Here is a 21,859-nt window from a genome sequence, read left to right as displayed (position 1 = left end):
ATTTATATAAATTCTTTGTTTAGTAATTCATCTCGTTTTGTCGGCTGTTTCCAAAAATTATAGCGTTCTGTAAACTTGTGCACTCAGTTAATAAATAAATAAATGAATAAAATAAAATTAATAATAAGATTAAAATAAATAAGTAAATAAATAATTGAATTAAATTGTGATTAAAATAAGACACATATTAGTTTTAAATCTATTATATTAAAATAAATAAAAACGATTTATATAAATAAATATATATATTAAAATTAAACAAATAAGTAAAGAATAAATTTAACAGTACAATACTATAGCGAGTGTTAGTTGCATCTAAAAGATCTTAAACCCCTGATTTAGGAGTTAACAGTTTATAGTTGTGCATCGCTTCCTTGTCGACGACGCCTCATATTGTTTGTGTTTCTTCAGTTGCTTGGCTCGGTGGTGGTGATTTTGCGCTGCTCGCGACACTGACCTTTCGAGACCCGCTGTGTGAGTGCGCGTGTGTGAAGCTCTCAGCTGTCTGTCACAGCAGCAGCACGCGCTTCTTCACAACACAACCAGCCAGCCAACAGTCTACACACACACAGTGGCGCTGCGACAACTGAGTTCTTCAATTATGCACCGCTAGATATGCTTTTAAAATTAAAGCAATGCGAACCAGTATCCGCGTCAAAATGGACTGGTGTACATCCTCAAATTGATTTAGCTGAGAGTTGTACTTGAACGTGGGAGAACCGCCTGTACGGGATGGTCTGAAGTATCGTGTTTACTCCCGAAGCTGAAGCACAATGTACACGTTTGACAGCAGTGCCTAATATTTTATCAGCGCCGTTTGTGCTGAATATGACAGAGGAAACTATGACGGCTGTGCGCGGAAATCTTTCTCAAACAGCAGGTGCTTCGGGACAAAAGGATAGCGGACAAAATGAAACGACAAACGGGGCGATTCCTTCCTCCTCACCGGCGGAGCTCAGCGAGGACTCTCCGTCCTGCACCAGCGAACTGACCCGCACGTGGCTGCAGTTCGCCAAGACCTTCGTCATTATCTTCCCCATATATGTCTTGGGTTATTTTGAGTTCAGCTTTAGTTGGCTTTTAATCGCACTCACAGTATTTTTCTTTTGGAAAAGAAACACGAAGTGTAAGAACACGAGGCTGACAAGAGCACTCTCCATTTTTGAGCAAGAGGACACGGTTAAACAGGAGCTGGAAGCAACTGAGTTACCATCATGGGTGAGTTAAACTCTTCTTTCATTGACTGGCTGTGTTTTAAAACATCATAGTCAGCACACAGACATGCAAACCAAGAGGGAGTTATATCTATAGTTGTTATAAAACTTTCCCTCATTAAAGCTAGAATAAAAATACAGAATGGGGTCTCTTTAGTGTGATTTGATGGAATTGATATTCCTGGAACAACATGCCATAACATCTTTACATACTTGGTTAGGCCTGGGTGTAGTGCATTAGGTTATGTTAAGCAAAGTCTTATATTGAGTAAATTTTGAAATGTGATAGATAAACACAGTGTATTTCCTTGATCAAAGTTGTTTGGTTTTAGTTAAACGTAGGATGTTTTGTTTGCTTTCAATGATGTGACCATTCAGCAAACTGAGAGCTTGAAACAATGAGTTTGTATCCCAGGTGATGCCGGGCTGTCAGGGATGAGGCAGACCAAGTCTTTTTGCCCTTTTGTCTGTGAAGGTGAACAGTGGTTTGATAGATAGAGGATGCAGCATGTATATGTCTGACTACTGTCTAATTTTATCCTACATAGACATTATCTGGAGCCTCTGCTCATCATGGCTCTTATCTAAAGCCAAGTGGGTTAGGTTTAGTAAATAAATGTTATGTAATGAGATATTTGAACCTGAATGGTGAGAGCCAAGGTCAGTCTGTGTAGTTTCAAATGAGGATTCAGTGCTCTGCAGTCTGTGTTAGAAATGTTTGTAAGATTTACAGAAAAATAATATAAAAATGTGAAAGTAAATAAAGTGGTTAACTGACCATAATTACCAGTAATTACCTGACCTAAGTAAAAACTATGAATTATCATGTAAAATCACAACGAAAAACAGTAAAAGGACATGATTTTATTTTAATAGTTTTGTTTCTTCTCATTTTTGTTATCAATAATATACATTATATTTTGTTGTTGTTGTTGTTGTTGTTTTTACAGTACATTAATTTACTATTATGGTGGTGGTTATCAGTGCATTAATGCCTGAAACATTGTCACCATATTTTTTAGCAACCACAGTTGCCGTTTTAAAACAAATTTAATTTAATATTTTATTTTACAATGTAGATCCAGATGGTATTGGATGACAGATCCCCAACCCCCGCTTTAAAGTAATGGTCATTCACTATGAGATTCTCAGTGATAAATTAAAAACAAAAATGTTTCACATTTGCTCTCATCAGTCTACAGGACAGCAGTTTAATCCATTGTGTTGTGCACTTATCATGTAGTGCACAACACAATGCACTTATCACTAATCTTGTCTGTGTAGTTTTATTCAGTTATCAGAAACATTTTCATTACATGGTCTCACAAGCACCCGAATTGATCTCTTCATTTAGACTTTGACTGCTCTGCAACCTTTAATCAAATTAGATTCTGGCATGAGGCAACTTGCCTGTAGGAGATCAGAAGTCTGTTGAACTGGTTTATGCTGATGAGTTTGAAGTTTTTTTTTGTTTTGTTTTTTTAAACATAATGTTTCACAACAGTAGTGTTATGAATTCTATGATTATTCATTAATTTTGTGGCACCACACTCTCATACCAAAAAGTGTCTTTTGAAACACATATGACTTGTTTGTCCATTTTCTCTCTCATTCCTAGGAAGTGTGTGATGCCTGAGGAAGATAGATTTCCCTATATTAATAACCAGTTCTTTTGAAGTGATTTGAATGCCAGTCTTCTTAAGAAAACATGTAGCTATGAAGTAAACCAATGAAAAAAAATCTCTTAGTTAAATGCATTGCATATTTTTGCAGTTTACAAAACATATCTAAATACATGTAATCATTTTTTTTTAAAATGTATGTTAGTGATTACACGCTAGTTACCTCCCAGCTTCTTCCAGTTGACTTCTCTCTCAGCAGTATGTCACAAAAACTCAATATAGATCTTTCAATAGAAAAACATTTACGTCACAGGTTATCACATTCTCATCAAATTATGTCTTACTTTTAGTTCTCTGTAGAATTACAAAACATATCTACATTACCGTGTGCATTACTATCTACATTACTGTCTACAGTCTACTGACTCATCTCTAGCCAGAATTTTTTTCAATTTTTTTTTCAAATGAACATTCTCACATATATCTGTCTATTGTCTAGTCAGTGAGGAGAAATCCTGAGTGATCTCTAGTGACCATAGAAACATGGTTACCATGGGAACTTTCCATGTCTTTCCCTCATATCATTAATACTAAACAAAATATTCAGTGTGCATGTTGGAGGGACTCCAGAAGTCTAGTTCTACCAGAAAGACTCTTGAGGCAAGGAAACATTTGAATAAGATTTATTTAACAGTTTGTATGCAAATATCGAATAGATGGAATGATAAAGTTCTTTGGCGTAGGCCCCATTCATAGTACAGTCCGGAGGGTAGCAGACGTTTGCAGATCATGCCTTAAGATGAAGGCAGGGGCAGAGCCTACCCCCAATGTATGGATAGGCACCGACCTGGTGCTGGTGGGGAGGATGGGGTTGAACGCTGGCGTCGGTATCTGCGAACATAATAGTGGTTGGGATCTGAACTTTTATACTCAGGTGACGTGCAATGATTGATTAGATAATGAGTAATGACGTGAACTGATATGAATATGTCAGTGGGAGAGCTTGCTGAGAAAAGTGCTGTGCTGTCATATATGATTCTCCGATCTAAGCTTCACCAATACTGTTTTGGAATGAAAATAAATTTGGAGTGAGTGCACTGCAGAAGGGAAGTCACACACACCCACTTTGCCTCTTGAGATTATAATGATGTTACTTTTGTAGGGCACACAGAAAGATGTTAGCTTTATAGGTGACAGGTGCCAAAAATGCAAAACTCCTCCTTAGGACAACTTTGAACTTTTTTGATCCACTTCAAATGTTGATTACTATATTGCCAAAAGTTTTGGGATGCCTGACTTTACTGTTGGGGATTAACAGTTTAGGACCATTGAAACCAGATATGTTGAATAAAGACCCAGAGTCAGAGTTTAAAAAAAATAATAAATTGAAGAAAAATTGAAATTGAACTAATGAAGAATAGTTTGCAGTTTCATCAGCAGAAGCCAGCTTCAGGTCTCACAAGGAGTTCGTAGGCCGCTCTGCATACATTCACATTTCCATAACAATTATACTCTAACAGAGTCAGCTAACTACGTCATTACTTCTGGTTGACTGATTCTGATTGGCTAAGAAAAATAGACAAGAGAAATTTTTCCACACATGGACAGATAGTCAGAAGCATATCTCTCTTCGTCACGATGCTGACGAGGGGACCCTGGATTTAGGTACTGGATGTCCTTTTGGGGACATTGACATGACGTCTACTGGTCTCAAGCAGAGTGCCAGTTGTCCAGTACAAAGGGACCTGCACAGAACACTTAGCACACATACACAGATTCAAACACACATTTCACAGCTTCTTTAAAGGGGGGGTTACATGTTTTTTTTTCTAGGCTTGATTGTGTTTTGGGGGCACAGTTTAACATGTCTTAATGCTTTGTTTTTTTTTTTTTTTTTAAATGCTGTATTTTTCATATATTTTATCTTAATTCTACACCTCTGTTTCCACTGTCATATGAACGGCTCGTTTGACTTCCTGCTTCTATGAAGCCACTCCCTCCGACATACGCAATGTGCTCAGATTGGTCAGCAGGTTGGTTACTGGCCCAGTCTGTCGTGATTCGCTGAAGCGTCCGGAAACGCCACGCCCCTTACCATTCGTAGTTACGCGCTTAGGTGGAAAGTAAATAAAAGCGCCTACATTGCTGAATCAAATTGAGCCGAATCAGACCCAGATGAAGAGGAAAAAGTAGAACCTCTGCAATCGCAGCTTTTGAAGGATGTTTATGAATGGTATTTCATTTAGTATTTGTGTCAAAGTGTTTAGATAAGCTGTCACTGCTGTTTGTTAGCCTTCAATATACAGTTTTATCCTGATTAAAGCTTTACTGTAGTAAATACATGCCTGAGTAGTCGCATTTTTGTAAAGGTAGCGTTTAATTTATAGCATGAACAACTGTTTGTCTATGTATATGTGTGTATATACAGTCCAAACGACCCGTTTTTGTAGGCAATAAACTGCCATAACTTTAAAAGACAATATCTCCCTTTGCATTGAACTTTCAGCGCTGTAACTTTGCAGATACTGTTTATGCTCAAGCAGCAACATTACACACTAACTAAAGTTAAAAAAGTGAAATCGCATGCAACCCCCCCTTTAAGGCTGAACTTGATCTGAGCTCTGGTCTGAGCAGGAAACTTTCCCCAAAACATACTGATAACATGTTCTTTTCTCTCAGTGAGAGGTACAGAGGAAAATGGATGCTCTAACATACATTGAAGAAGTCATTCAAATAATTTAACAGAAATATAAATGTTGATTAATAACTTATTAAAATATATATTAATATTAAAATATTGATTAATAAAATATATATATTGAAGCGGCAGTGGATTCCAGAATCCATCCCTTCATTACGTTCACGTTAACGTTAATGACATGAACATGAACTTTAATGACATGCAAAAAAATGCATATAGGTTTGAAACAACATTAGAGTTAATGCATGTGAACCTAAAATTAATAAAAAACCTATATTTTTTGTTGTTGCTGCTGTTTTTAAGTTAGAAAATAAAAAAAGTGCAATGTTAGTGTGCCATCTGCACCCCTCCCACTGAATAAAACAAATGCTGGCTAAGCATTTTACTCATGCAGGGATTTAACTGCAGCTCCGCTCATCACTGATCCCATTGCTGTACATATATATATATAATATATATAATGAAAGAAAAGGAGAGAATACACATAGGTGCCACTTTTTTGTGTAGAGAACCTTTCACAGGTTTAGACAAAGTCATTTTATTTTGTCATACATTGACTGTCTTTTATTTTTCATGCCGTCTGTGGACCAAGGGTGTGTGTGTGTGAAAGCCAGAGGGGTTTTTTCAAAGATTTCAGTGCATTCACAGAAGCAGTCCCGTTCCCTCTCTATTTTTATAATATTATGTTTTTTGTCTATTTTCTATGCCAGGTTCATTATCCAGATGTGGAGAGAGTTGAGTGGCTAAATAAGGTGAGAGAAGTATGATATAATAATTTCTTGTCCCTCATTATTGTACATAGCTGTCATTTTTTCACCCTCTGTGTCAAGAAAATAAATAAATACATAAACCTCAGAGAAAATGTAGCTGTGTATAACCAGTGGCTTTTTAAAATATTCATTGTACATATACATTCATTGACTCACAGTCTTCAAAAAACATACCTGATTTGAATATTTCATTGGCATCTTGCCCAGTGGTGTAATTTATGTACCTGAATTGCCTCATGCTTCTGCAAAGTATGTCTGCAACATTCAAAATCATGCAAAACTATTTACATGAAACACTGCAGAATCACTCATGTTTTTAAACATGACAAAAGTGAGTGAGAAGGATAAAAACTGTATTATACTGATATTACAATTTAAATATGCATGCACATGCATTTTGAAGCACGTAAATGTGATATACATCATGATTCATGAATGTAAAAACATTGTTCTATTCATTTTTTTATTTTTTATTGTTTTATTTTTTTTGGTCAGACTATCTACACCTCTGACTTAGTGTATAGATCTTAGCTTATATATGTTATTTCTTTGCTTTCAGACAAGTTAGCCTTCATTTAGTTTTTAATAATTCTGTTTGTGCCTTCCCAGTATGTCTATCTGTTCTGTTTTCATTGGGAAATAGTTTCCAAATGCTTAGAATATTTACAGTTAGTCAAGTTGCAACATGTCTTCAGGCCTGTAAAAAAACAAAACAAAACAAAAAAAACACTGTGTACCTTTGTGTGATCTGGAACCTTGTTGTGGAAAAAATATATTTTCCATACAGTGAAGATTTATTTTGTTATTCGCAAATGTAGTCAAGAGACTATCAAACAACAGTTAAACTGCTGTGGTAACTAATGAGTTTTGGATTGGCTTATTTATCATACTTAAGTCAGTAGCAGAAATAAGGATGCCTTAAGTGCCTCAGTTTTACTCAGTTGCATAGTGCTGAGCAGATACTCTCTTTGCCTTTCAGACAGTGAAACAGATGTGGCCTTACGTGTGCCAGTTTGTGGAGAAGCTGTTTAAAGGAACAATCGAGCCAGCCATCAAAGAAGCCAATGCCCACCTCAGTACATTCAGCTTCACCAAGATCGATCTCGGAGATAATGTATGCACACTCACAGAGTTCTCACAGTCTATGAACATTCATCCTATTAGAGAAAATGTAAATCTCTGTTCAAGCTGGCTTGTCTTTTTCAGAGCTTTGGCCCAATATGACCCACACTTTATAAACACTAACACATTGCATACATAGATGTATCCTTTGCTGCCTTTGATAACCCACAATCCTGTGCATTCCATTCTGTGACAGTTAAGTTAAAAAATAAATATGGCATCTAAAAGTGGTCAATGTGCATTTTGGCTACATTTTCCACTTATTATATTTGCTTAGTTATTCACCAAAGCTCGCTTTATTTTGTTGTAGATTATTAAGCCGTTATGGCGATTCAGAAGTCTGTCCAAAATCAGTTTTGTGAGGTACCTTCTTCATGCACAAACGCTGCCTGCAAATCATTGTCTGATAAAGCAGCTATGCAAAAAGTCAGCTGCCTAAGCTTTCGAACACCGCCACAGTCTCTGCCTCTTCCTCCCATTACTTCCTGTGCTGTCACCACTATTAATTATTAATTAACAAAAAGAAACCAGTAGGCACAGCCTAGCCCATTCACTCAGTATAAGAGCATGCATACACTGCTCATGTGCATTATTGAAAGAATTGTCAGTAATTGTCAATGTGTTCAGCTCAACCTGACAGAAAGTTTTATGATCTCTATCTTTTAAAGACCAATAATTTGATTGCGGCTAATACATCTTCTCATCTTAGGTCAACTGCACATCAAAAGTGTTAACATTTATCTAACCTAATTTTGTAGATATGTCTTGCACATATTTTTATACCAGCTACCCAATCAAAGCCAATCACATTGTGCTGGTGTTTTTGGCCCTGTTTACACCTGTTATTAAGATGTATTTTGGTTGATCGGATCCATAGGCATAATTTGCGGGTGGGACAGGTGGGACATGTCCCCACCACTTTTTGAAATGGTCGATATTGTCCCCACCACTTCTTGAAACATATTGCGGCATCTCGCGGATATCTAATACAAAAGAAACACCTCTAGTTGATTATCAATTTGTGTTAATAATAGGCGATCTGGCGCTGGGTTGTGTTGTTTTTGAAATCATGTTGAGTGCTTGTTGTCGCTGTTATCAGAGGCGCATCAGTGTTCTCTTGGCGCTCGTGCACGCTGCGCAGTGTTCACACGGACGAGCGCTTCAATCTAATGCTTAACTGTTGCAGAGACTCTCTATTCGTTGCGTTGAATCACAAAACAAAATACACATAAACGTGTCCCTGCTCTTGATATACAATCACTGACGAACATCTTTGGTTTTAATGAGAAAAAAAAAAAATCATACATGGTTGGATTCAAACCCAGAATCTCTTGCATGCTAAACGAAAATAATGCCTCCAGTCTATCAGGACAATGTATTTTCAGCAGCGGATCCACGTATTTATTAACTAATATACATACTCTCGAGACATATTGTATTATGGCAGATGTAAGGAAGAAACTATCATATTAATTTTAATATCATATCGTTATTATTGTATAACACACACACATACATACACATTCATGTCCCACCCACTTTTTAAAACAAAGTTATGCCACTGATCGGATCACAAGTGGAAGATACTAAATACAGGTGTAAACGGGGTCTAAAACGCTTTGAGCTTGTCCATTTTCGACCACTTCCAGAGGTAATCATAAAATTAATTCGACCAGATTGCTTTTGTAGTTTAGACGCTCATGTGGTCAAATGCGTTCAAATTAGGGCTGGACGATTATGGCCTAAAATCAAAACCTCGATTAATTGAACATTTTACCTCGATTACGATTAATGAACGATTATTTTGTTTATTTATTTATTTTTTATTTTTTTTGCCCTCATAGCTCACTGACAAGGTTTGTACTGTAAATATGATTGACTATTAAAGGTGGGATATTTTTTCCTATTGAAAGAGCGGTCTGACATCATAGCTCACTATCAGCAGTTATTTTATCTATGGTTCGTAACATTTCTTACAGATTTCTGCTTGTTGTAAATTAGATAAAGATAAATTAGCACAGTACCAGTACGAGTGATTGTGCGTGTCAATTAGTCATACCTTCTCTCTATTAATTGTGAAGCTGTGGGTTGTAAATAGTTCCTTCAAAAGTAGAAAAATATATGCTATAATAAGTTTTGAGTTTCTAAGCTGCTTATAAATCACAGGACAACGCTGACTAGTTTCTGTGTTCCTCTTAGTGTGCGCAATCTTCACGTTTTGCGCAGCTAAGGTTTGTATGAGTGTTCGTGCCACAATGCAGCTTGATATAATAATACATATCCGATCGTCTAATTGCTTTAATGTCCAAACCATAAAACAAATACAACTGACAAAGTTTAGTGAAGACGCAAGGCTCACCACTCACGCGCCATCACTATGTGTTGAACCGGCATTCACCTCCGTCTCGGAGGCTCCGTGTTTTGCTTTTATGCCACTGACTGGACGGGGCAGAGTCACGCAGTAGTATGTTTTTAAGGGGGAAGTATTAACAGGATTAAAAAAAAAAAAAACGACATGTTACATTACATCGGTTAGAAGTTCTGAATTTCGGTTTCAATTACTTTTCGATTAATCGTCCAGCCCTAGTCCAAACAACCACTAAAGATGCCTACTCTCCACCTACTGAGTTACGTAAACATTATGGGAAGTGTGCTAGCCAGATGGGATTTAAACTTTATTGGCTGAAGACCCAAGTTTGGTTTGAAGACGAAAAATGTACCAAGCACGATGTTTTCTCACCCTTCCTGATTTTTTTAACATGCATTCACAGCATTCGCCGTAGTCTTGCGGCCATCAGAACTTAAACGAAAGCTGATGCTCTCCTTATTTTTTTCGTCATCTCCAGCGCATTCATATGTAAATTGCGCAAACTTATTTCATCCATTAGACGAACGATCTGAAAATTATCCATTCTTTTACCCACCCATAGACCCTCTCCTTGAAGAAATTAGGACAGAAGTGGTTGAAAGTGGATAAAAGAGATGGATTAAAACAACAGGTGTAAACGGGAATGCCTCTGCCACGTCTACTTGTGATCTTTGCAAGAAGAGACTGTGCTTTAGCAGACCACTACTAAAAGAAACAGTACACACTTCACACAACTTTGTTAATATAACTAAGCATGAATTCAAAAGCCACTTTAAACATTTAATTGTAAAAATCGTATTTGGCTTATGCAGCAGTTCTCAATGGGATTTGTTGAGGGCATGAAACATACATGCATGGTGTTGGCTTTTATTCAGCAAGTAAAATTTATTCACAAACCGTTCACTGAAATTTTTCGGAAAATAAGTGAATTGAAAGCCAATACGGTATAATTTCTGATAATATCTGATAATATTCTGATAATAACATATTGATCTATTTAGTCTGAACTGTTTAATTTAAAGACTGTGTATGTGGTATAAGACTATCTTGTATACTTTATTGAAGATAATTTATCTACTTGCACTAAAAATCTTCATATTGCATCAGGAGTAGGAAGGTTGATGTAAGAGATTTAAACCTTTTGGAAAAGCTGACCAGCTGTCAGATGGAAATAGTTGATGTTGTCAGGGCTCTGTGGAGGAATGCATGCTGGTTAAAAAAATGTCAACCCCCCTAATGGGGCATCTGTGCTCATCTCTGTCACAGCCTCTCCGGATTAACGGGGTCAAAGTTTACTCAGAGAACGTGGACAAACGGCAGATCATCATGGACCTTCAGATCAGGTGACATCACTTTGATAAATCTTTCTGACATCTTTTGACCATCCTGGTTGTGCCACAGTTTTTAATATTTGTCTTTTTTCTTACAGCTACGTTGGAAATACTGAAATCGATGTAGATGTCAAAAGGTACTACTGTAGAGCAGGCATCAAAAGTATACAGGTATGTCATTATATTTTCTCATTAAACATTTTAGAGTAATATTCACTTCTCTTGTGCCACATTAAAGCAGTAGGATTGCATTTTCCGCTATTATTTGAACACAACAGATATACATCAGCTCTGTTATGGCATCTTCCATTAAGTTTGTCTCCATGACCCAATGGATTATGTTAGCCAAGGCCAGAGAATTAATTTGTTGGATACAGAGAAGCTCTTTCCTATATTGTGATGTAACCACGTGTTTCATGGAAGGAATTCGGTCAACTGAACGGAGCCTATTTTTACAGAAAGGGTGTGTGTGTATTTATAGGAAGGTGTGCAACCAAATACTGAAATGCCCTTGTACTGTTTGTAATGCAGGATCAGATGCATGCTCACACATTGACTGTTTTGTGTATAATTTCTGGAGTTATTTCATTCTCTCACATTAAATGCATAGTAGAGTAATCTCTCTGTGTGACAGCATGCTGTGTTTGTGTATGATGTATTTTGTTTTGCTGTGCAAGGTATAAAATACCTGGCGAGAGCTATCTGTTAGCATTCCTATTTATCTCTGTGATAGTTATGAAGGGAAGATCATTTAAAATAGAGTAACAAAAAAAAAAAACAAATAAAAAAATAATAATTTCTGTACACAAAATATTAAACTGTTTACAGTGCTGACATTTGGGTTTATTGGTTGCTTATTGTCGCATTATAACTATCTCTATTGAGCTTTTCACAGCGTTATAATGCTATGACATACGACTCAAGCCACTGTAAAGTCAGAAAAAATCCTTAATATATGCATTGGCTGATATAACCTCTTCCACTCAGTGTTATGATTCCATAAAGGACTGCTTGAGGAAAGACATTCCCTGGTAATGAATGATTGTTCAAAACAGAAGCTCATAATTCTTTCCTTAGAGCTGAAGTGGTGGTTGTAAAGGTAAATGTCTTATAGTAGATCACCGAGCATGCGGAGTGCTTTCAGAAGCAAAATAAATAAATGCATCAGTGTCGAAATCCTGAAATATTCATCATCAGCCTTAGGCGCTTAGTGGTTATTTCGACAGTGCTGCTCTCTCACTGCAAAAATTATTTTCTTGTTTGTTGTTTTCCAGAAAAGTTAATCATCCTTAGAACAAGACAGGTTTACAGGAGAAACAATTTTGCATAAGCCATTAAGACTTAATGTCTTGTTTACTAGAAAATAAAACAAAAATATTGATTAAGAAAATGCAGTCTTGTCATTCGATCATGCGATGATTCCCAGGCTGACTGTGAAAAATCTGATGAATTCCAAATTTTATTTGGCTATTTTAATTCAAGATATTTTATGTTGCCTTAATAGGAGTAGGATACACACCAAACCTCTAGCGAGAACCAGTGTTTCATCATTTCATGTGATATGTTTCTCTCCCTCTGTGTGTTTATGTACTTGGCCGCATGTATGAATAGCTACATGGAGTTCTGCGCGTGATTCTGGAACCACTTTTGGGGAGTATGCCGCTGGTTGGTGCTCTTTCCCTCTTCTTCCTCAAGAAGCCAGTGAGTTTGCAAACTTAAACAAATCTGTTCCCTTTTTTTCTACATTTGCTGCCTGTTGTCCTGACTTGTTCAACTTGTATTCGAATTTGCACATTTTCCCCAAAATGTCTATTTTACCATAACAAACAAATGAGCTTTGTCTTTGAGTTGCTGTTGTTTGCAGTTATTTAGCTCTAGAAATAATATGGATTACATTATATCTTTAGCAGACACTCTCTAATATCAGCTTACAGTACAGTGCATGCATGATCCAAACCAATTGTTTGTTATTTTTGTTTGCAAGTTCAAGGTGCTACTAAACACAGCCAGGGTTTTACTGTACGTACAAAGTCACTGAGTTTTAGGCCTAGAAAAGATGCATCCCAAGGAAGTAGTGTCTTATGGAAGTCTTAAAAAGCTACCAGATAAGGTTGTGAGTGCTGAAAAGAAGATAAGGCAAAAGATCAGAAGTCAAGGCTGACCTGTTCTTGTTAAAATGCAGGAAATATTTTCACTTTGTTTTCAGTGTGTGTCACTGAATCAGATAAGGTAAGATATTTTGAAGAACAGGCACATCCAAACATTGGAGCCCAAATGACTTCCAATGTATGGACAAAAAAAAAAAGACATTTCTCAAAATGCCTTCTATTATGTTTCAGAAAAAAGTCAGTTATGCAGGCTTGGAATGATGTGATGACAGAATTTTCATTTTTGTACAAACTATCACTTTAATGTGCCTATAAAATGGTCATTTTCTGTATTATTAGAAGAAAAACAGAAAGTTTATAAAGCCATTTTGCAGAACTGCATGATTGAGACTATTTAAAGTTTTGCTAACCAGCATAAAATGATCTTAACAGCTCTACCACGTGTGTAGCAGTGGCAGACAGGCAGTGGCACTGGCCCAGATTCTACAGTCTGGCAGTACCAGATTAGTAGCAGTGTTAATTTCACAGCAGGTCGTCATAACTCAGCCTGATTCAAGCTCATGTTCTGCTGTTGTTTTTGAATGAAGGCTTGAATGAGGCAGGTGTGGGAAAACTGAATAGATTTGAGTGCTGTGTGAAGTGTCCTCTGTTCTGACTGTAGTTTGATGCACTGCAGATGTGGCTTCTCTTCAGATATTCCTCTGCAGTGTGGGCGACACTGAAGCAAACTTACAGAGGGAAACATTTTTAGATTGCATCTGTCCCCATTTTAATGGATGGTGTCTATTTCTTTACTTATTTACCTTCCTTTCTCTTCCCTCTTTCTTTCTCATTTATATGCTGGCACACTTGGACACTGATTGTTTTTATCACAGCAACCAGCAGTACATACATACAATAGTATTGTTATTCATGTGCTGGCTTTACAGTGGGGCTTGACATCCATGGTGATATTAAATTACTGCCCTAGGGATGGTCAGAGGTTTTCTTGTGCTTGTTTCTCTCCTCTGAACAGAAATACCTGTATTTTGACTATGTTAGCTGTGTGATCTGTTTAAGTTATCTATATGCTTCACTCTCTCTCTCTCTCATTCAGCTGTTGGACATAAACTGGACAGGCCTCACAAACCTATTGGACATTCCAGGGATTAAGTAAGTTCATTTTTTCCTCCTACAATGGAATATATCTATACTTACTAAGACAACAGTCAATGCGTCATATATAACCTGTTATTTATTTGTATTATTTTCATGTTGGTCAGGCTTCTGGTTCTCTTTTGTTTAAGTGCCTCTTGGTTCTTCTCCGTAAATGTATAAAAAGATTAATAAAGTGCAGAGTCTAGACCTCTTGTTTAGTTTTTCTTCAATTAGTAGTTGTAACTATACCCCATTTATTGTAGATAATTGAAAGAGCCTTAGAGTACATAATCATTGCAAGACATCCTTCTTTCTCTCTAATGTATGTTGAGTTTAATTAACTATAAGCTTTTAACATGAGAACATGAGAATTCAGCTCCAAATTGTACAGAAAGTGCATTTTCCTAACCTCAGTAAAACTGTTCTCAAGCTACGTCAATAATTATTTATATAATGAATAATGTTTACTGTATCATCCTGCAAAGTATTTGCAATTAAATAATAATTACATTTATGCATTATGCATGTAGATTCAGAGTACCCATTTTTCCATTATGTGTTTCCTAGGAAAAACAATGTTTTCAAATCGCCTCTAATGTCCACTGTAATGCCATATTAGAGAGACCCTTAATGTGTTGGTGTAACATACTGTCTGCAGTAAAAAAGGTGGAGCAGATTCATGAGTGTTGCACCTCAGGATGTGCTGATCATGCGCGCACACACACACACACACACACACACACACACACACACACACACACACACACACACACACACGACACAGGCAGGTGAGTGATTACATAGCTCTAGCTCTTCCCTAACACAGGCAGTGGAGTTTAAATCTGTATGTATTTATTTTGATTTATTTAATTATTTTTGTGTATAGTTTGGGAGTCGATCTTGTGATAATCCTTAGTGCAAGCAAAGCAAACTACCAAAAGCACCATTAGGCTTTGGTCATTAGCACTGCAGCATTGAGAATGCTTGTTCTTAGACTATTAAAGTTTATTGGTGCTGCTTTGGATCTTCACAGCACAAAGGAAGTGCTGCTCCCATGTCAGCCATGCTCCTTGCATCAGATAGCTAATGTAAGACTTAATCTGAGATCTGTCAGTCCAGGCAACCCTAATACCCTAATGCAGTGTAATTCTGCTGTATATCGGCTGTATATCTGTAGTGTCGCACTGTTTAGGACTTTTGAGTGATTGTTGTAGCCTCAGAGAGCACTATGCTTGCATTATGAAGATGTTTGGGGAACTGCATCTGCTTGGCAAGCAAATCAATATGAGAGTTATGATCATCATTCTTGCTTTCATTTTTTATGGTGTTCATTATTTCTGTTCAGCGTATTGTGTTTCCCGGTGAATGTTTGTGTTCTTTTATTACAGAGGTAATTCACAATGAATCACCTTTTACCACAGCACAATAAAATTTGAGATTAAATGTCAAGTGTGGCTGACAAGAGAGATAAGAAAGTAATTTGGACAGAAATGGGGAATAACAGGTGTAATGGATTGCGCAAAAATAGGTTTTGATAAATGTATAGAAAGGATGTGATGAGTTAGATAAGTTTAAGTAAATAAGGCAGATAAAGGTTTTAATTGGGCTAAAGAGATTTTTAGAAATAATCTATTTAATTTGACTTTCCATAGGGGCTTTGGTGAAGATTAAGTTTTTTATCTTCATGAAATTTACTTTTGACTTGTGCATCCCCCATAGAAAGCTCTTACTAGATTTGTCTAATGGCCATGGGGTTTAGGGACACCTTGGAGAAGGCTTTTATTTACTTGGACATAATTGAAAGTAGCTTTCTTTGATGGATTCATAGTTTGCAACTCGCATCTGCATCAGTCTGGTTCAGTATTCTTTGTTTTGTTATTGAGTGTCATGTTTCATTTTCATGTAGATCAGCTGGGTTCCAGGGAAGTGATCAAATTTACCACAAAGCAAGAATGTTCAAGTATGTTGAAGCTCATGGCCAACAATACTCATGAGGGTTGAAGTTCCTTTTTGTTTTATTTTTTTAAGTTTAAATGCCCAGCAGTTGAACCTTTTCTGTTGCAGTGTAAAATCATCATGTTTTGGACAGAAAAGAACAGTATATGCAACTAAATTAGCCATAATACTAAGAAGTCTCATTCATTAATTTCTTCAAATGACATTGTTTTGTAATGCTCCGATGTCCTGATGTTTTTTTATCACAGCTTCTTGGGTGACTTTTATGCTTCCTTTATGTTTTTTAGTATTGACCTGCACATGCCATGGAACAGTCCTGGTTCTGACTGTTCATATAATGCTAATATTGACTGGATAATGATATTAATTTTAAATTAACAATGATGTATTATAGGGCTGGGCGATATATCGAATGCTTTTGTCACACGCATTTCGTCAGTAAAGCCGGTTCCCTGATTACCGCTAAATCGCCATCACCTGCTTTCAAATGGAGCGCCATTTAATAGACAGAAGGCGTTTCTCAATGTCAAGGAAGGATCCTCGGAAGCCAGAATTTCGAGGATGCTACGTCATCGACATCCGTCAAAGGACTGTTCCAATGTCGAGGATCCTCGGAATTTCAAACAAGGACTGAGTCCTTCGTTCGAAAAATATCCCATACATAGGAAAGGATGCATATGTGTATCCTTCGCGCTCTTCGCGCTCTCAAATCACCCATAATCCTATGCACGCAGCTTTGCGATCTTGTTCAAAAATGTTTTAAAAAAATGTTGGACGTTAGCGGGCAATATGCCTTCAAATGTAAGTATATTTACGTTATATTTGTTATAACAGTAGTAAATATGTCAGATAAATAATGTTTAACGTTTAAATGCCAGTACAAATTACTACCGTATTGATATTATAAATTATACAAATATAAATTACGTTATTGATGGCTAACTGAACTGGTCGTTAGCTTGTTTGCCATCACCGGCATCCTTTATAAATAACTAGTTAAGTTGTCTAAAGTAATTTAACATTAATATTATACCATTATACCATTCACAGCGTTATTCATAGCTTTCTCATATTTTTTAACAGGGACCAAGGAACAAACGGAGGCGTTCATACGTCTCAGTGTAGAAAACAAGCAGCTGTTTACCGGGGGGTAATGACGCAATGACGTGCACTTGCTAGTCTGTTCCATTTACGTGTTCTCTGAATGCTAAAGAGGAGCCTCTCCTAGACTCTGAAGGAAGTGACTTGGAAGGACCAGTCCTGCCAAGGAAGTATCCTTGACATTGAGAAACGCCTAGAGCCGTAGATCACTGACAAGCCACCCTATGCAAGCCATGCAATATCACGTTCAATATCGATATGAATCGCCGTTGATATTGAATGCGATATTGCATGGCTTGTCAGTGATCTACGGCTCTGTCTATTAAATGGCGCTCCATTTGAAAGCAGGTGATGGCGATTTACTGGTAATCAAGGAACCGGCTTTACTGACGAAATGCGCGTGACAAAAGCATTCGATATATCGCCCAGCCCTAATGTTTTATATTAATGGATTTGTCAATACATTGACACAACTACACTCTAAAAAATGCTGGGTTAAAAACAACCCAAGTTGGGTTGAAAATGGACAAACCCAGCGATTGGGTTGTTTTAACCCAGCGGTTGGGTTAAATGTTTGCCCAACCTGCTGTGTAGTTTTATTTAAACCAACTATTGTTTACAAATTGCTATATGGCTAGCTTAAAATGAACCCAAAATAGTTGGGAAATTAAAAACCAGATGCAATTAGAGGCAACAATAATAGACAAAAGGTGAATGTTTATTAATAAGCTTTAATATTTTATTAATATAAATTTAATAGTTTAATAGTTTATTATTATAAATGTATTAATAAGCAATTTAATAAATGTTTATTGTTTAATAACTATTCATTGAACATTAATAAATGTTCATTTCCAACATACTTTGGGTTAATTTTAATTAAGAAATACAGTAATTTTTAAACAATAGTGGAGTTAAATATAACTACCCAGCAGGTTGGGCAAACATTTAACCCTACCGCTTGTTTAAAACAACCCAATTGCTGGGTTTGTCCATTTTCAACCCAACTTGGGTTGTTTTTAACCCAGCATTTTTTAGAGTGTAATGAATTATAAAAAGTGAGTAATATGCACACTTGTTTATTATTATGTTTAAAATATCTTCTGTACCTTGTATAGGAAATGTTTGCAATGAACAAGTAAAACTTACAAGTTACTTGTCAACGTCCTTCTAGTTATTGCTCATTGAGGGGAGCAATGTACACTATAAACTTAATGCATGTAGCCACCCACAACTTAACCACAAACTCTATTCTTAAGCATAATGGTAAACACAAAAACTCTTTTAATTGTTAAACATAACTGAAAATTAAACACTAACAGGTATTTTCCTTTACACACGAAATAACACTTAATTATTTTAGCATTTACTCTTCTGATCAAGCCCTATGCAAAGCATGCTGGAAACTAAAACTCCACTTAAGCCGGGCACACATTTAACGACTAGCTAAAACATTCTAAGACTGTGCTCAACATACAGCGATTGTTTCCTGCGACTGAAGCAGATTTAATACTTACACATGGAATTTGAACACCGACTGTAATCGCAGACTGAACCCAGCTGGCTCTGACTGGACTCGTTTGAGCGCGATCAGTCATAAGTATCCATTTACATTCATAATCGGCCTTACAATCGTTAAGTGTGTGCGCGGCTTTAAGTACAGTTAAGTAAACTTAATATTTACATAATGAAGTAGATTTGACACAGTTAAATTAAGTCACAATTTTCAGTGTCACGTGAACCACTGCAGAGACGTGTGTAATTGTTTTTGGTAAAATGTTTCTGTGTTTAAATATGTGTTGTACGTGTTATGATATTATTGTGAATTTGTATGGCTGCTACTTTGGCCAGGCCTCTCTTGTAAAAGAGATCATTTGATCTTAGTGGAACTTCCTGGTAACAGAAAGTTTTTTTATTTTTTTTATTTTTTTAGGGTCCATGTAAATGCAGCATTTTCAACAAAGACAGGCAGCTGCACAGAGACAGGAGTATGAGTAAAATGTGAGAGGGGGAGCTGAGGAATGTCAGGATAATCCTCAAAATGGCAATATTTCTTCTGTGTGTCCCCTCTCCATTGCCTCTCCCCCTACTTGTGCTTGTATTTTAACAAGGTTTAACAAGGTTAACAAGGTTTTTTCAGGTAAATTAGATGCTGCTCTAGGAGTCTGCCAAAAAATGTAGAAAGTGTATTCATGCTAATGTTACTAAAACATACTTGATCAAACAGTGTCAGATGATGGTTTTGTCAAATGTTGGTTTAGTCAACAAGTCAACTTTTGAATGCGGTTTTACATCCGGGAGGTACAGGATTATTTATTTATTTATTTTTTCCTTTCACTTCTTCAGTAATTGTAAATATGTATTTATATGTATTTTTATTGTCTGTTTGTGATGTATGTATACTAATATAGTTTTCATTTACATCACTCTTCACAACACCAACTAATATTAGTAAAGCAGACTCATTTAGACTCCATTTAACAAGTTTAATTGCTTGCTGCTGAGTCATTGATCTCTATACGGAACATTTTGAGCAGTTTTGAATTTTTTAAATGATTTTAGTCTTATTTTCTTTCCAGTCATTTATAACACTCACTCTGCTTTTAAGTCTCTGATGCATTATTTATTAAACCACAAAGGAAAAATATCCTAATGTTGTCTTTTTACATCAAAATAAGAATTTGACCATCTTTTTCCCCACCAAATTAAGAAAGTTACATGTATGTCCAATGGATAGAGGAGAATGGTTAAAATCCAAAAGTACATCACCACTTTAGTACTTTAAAAATGAAAAATTCATATTTATCATTATTTCTTTTTCATTGGCAGTGGCTTTTCAGACCACATGATCCAGGATATTATCAGCACTTACATGGTGTTACCTAACAGGATCACTGTACCACTGATAGGTGAGGTTGAACTGGCACAGCTCCGTTTCCCTATGCCAAAGGTGAATACACACATGTACATGACTGTCTCAGTGCTCACTGTTTGGCAAACCCTTCATGTTTGCATTAATATTCAGTAATCTCTTGTTGTTATATTTAATTCTTTCACACTTATAAGGGAGTTCTAAGGATTCATTTCCTTGAGGCTCAGAATCTGGAAGTTAAGGACACGTATCTGGGTGGGCTTATCAAAGGCAAGTCTGACCCATACGGCATGCTGCTGGTCAGCAACCAGCTCTTTAGAAGCAAGACCATCAAAGAATGTGTGCACCCCAAATGGAACGAGGTGTATGAGGTGAACACACACTCACACACATAAATATATATACACACTCATTTACTGCACTCATAAGACTCATGCACATACACTAAAATGTGCATTCAAAATGTGTGTTTCTTTATCAGGCACTAGTATATGAACATTCAGGACAACATCTGGAAATAGAGCTCTTCGATGAAGACCCAGATAAAGATGACTTCTTGGGCAGGTGCCATATTCATTTATCTAGCTGAAATGTACAATGTTATCTATTACAGACCTTTTTAAAAACTTATGATGTTTCAATTATTTTTGTTCCAGTCTAATGATTGACTTGAGTGAGCTTCATAAAGAACAGAAGGTTGATGAGGTAATATGTTCACACTCTCATTCTTGTTAAGGTTAATTTACAGCTCACATCCCTCAACAAATGTCACCATGTTTTGTTTCAGTACAATCTCATTAATAAATTGGCATTGAGTTTTAAAAGTTGTTGAGAGTATTCCCCATACCTTCATCTATGGTGGTCAGTTTCAAGACACTTTGGTTTCAATTAAGAAAATGCAATTTATAGTTTTTCATTTTCATTGGTATTACTTCTTTACATTACCAACTCGTAGTAGTAATACAAGTCTCCAAAGTTGTTGAAATTATGTTGTATTTGCAGTAAGGTTCCCCCCCCCCCCCATTCAAAAGAAAAGATTACCATCAGTTGTGTATTTCATTATCGTTTTGGAATGAACTGAATGTTATTTAAGCCCATAGCTGCCATTCCAGTGCACTAAACAATTTTTTTTTCTGCAGTGGTTTGACTTGGAAGAAGTTACGACAGGCAAACTTCATCTTAGATTAGAGTGGCTGTCATTGTACCCGAGTGCTGAAAAACTAGATCAAGTATGCACATACGTGCACACAAACTCACTGACTGATACTGATAGACATGATTAAAACAAGCTAGACTTTTGGTCATTTCATTCTCTTTTGCTCTCTTATTAGGTACTGAGGAGCATAAGGACTAATGAAAATCTCTCTTCAGTTCTGCTAGTTGTTTACCTGGACTCTGCCAGTAATTTGCCGGTAAGAACAAAAATGATAAGTATACTTCAGTGTGTCAAGTGCCTCAGGCTCTGCCTGAGGATCTGCTGTAGAGCAACGTGGTTTGATGTCCTACAAAGATAGAAGTCTTACATTGTTGTTTGCTCATCATTTTTTTGTTCTACCT

At 36.5% G+C, this 21,859-nt stretch overlaps 1 protein-coding gene across 4 annotated transcripts in view; it reads left to right on the top strand.

Annotated features, from left to right (window-relative positions):
* The first annotated feature begins 492 nt into the window (after nucleotides 1–492).
* esyt2b (extended synaptotagmin-like protein 2b) overlaps nucleotides 493–21,859 on the top strand; it is a 37,172-nt gene continuing 15,805 nt past the window's right edge. For all 4 annotated transcript variants that reach the window (XM_067400648.1, XM_067400647.1, XM_067400646.1 and 1 more), the window contains exons 1-13: nucleotides 493–1,218; nucleotides 6,248–6,289; nucleotides 7,287–7,421; nucleotides 11,064–11,140; nucleotides 11,227–11,299; nucleotides 12,740–12,829; nucleotides 14,333–14,388; nucleotides 20,260–20,380; nucleotides 20,497–20,673; nucleotides 20,784–20,866; nucleotides 20,959–21,007; nucleotides 21,442–21,531; nucleotides 21,634–21,714. In XM_067400648.1, coding sequence (XP_067256749.1) covers nucleotides 829–1,218; nucleotides 6,248–6,289; nucleotides 7,287–7,421; nucleotides 11,064–11,140; nucleotides 11,227–11,299; nucleotides 12,740–12,829; nucleotides 14,333–14,388; nucleotides 20,260–20,380; nucleotides 20,497–20,673; nucleotides 20,784–20,866; nucleotides 20,959–21,007; nucleotides 21,442–21,531; nucleotides 21,634–21,714 — 1,464 coding nt within the window. In that variant the 5' untranslated portion in view covers nucleotides 493–828. The remainder of the gene's footprint in view (nucleotides 1,219–6,247; nucleotides 6,290–7,286; nucleotides 7,422–11,063; nucleotides 11,141–11,226; nucleotides 11,300–12,739; nucleotides 12,830–14,332; nucleotides 14,389–20,259; nucleotides 20,381–20,496; nucleotides 20,674–20,783; nucleotides 20,867–20,958; nucleotides 21,008–21,441; nucleotides 21,532–21,633; nucleotides 21,715–21,859) is intronic.

This window comes from Chanodichthys erythropterus, chromosome 11, assembly GCF_024489055.1.
Source record: "Chanodichthys erythropterus isolate Z2021 chromosome 11, ASM2448905v1, whole genome shotgun sequence".
NCBI classification, from domain to species: domain Eukaryota; kingdom Metazoa; phylum Chordata; class Actinopteri; order Cypriniformes; family Xenocyprididae; genus Chanodichthys; species Chanodichthys erythropterus.
Note: the sequence above shows the minus strand (reverse complement) of the source record. Positions and strands in the feature narration are given on the sequence as shown.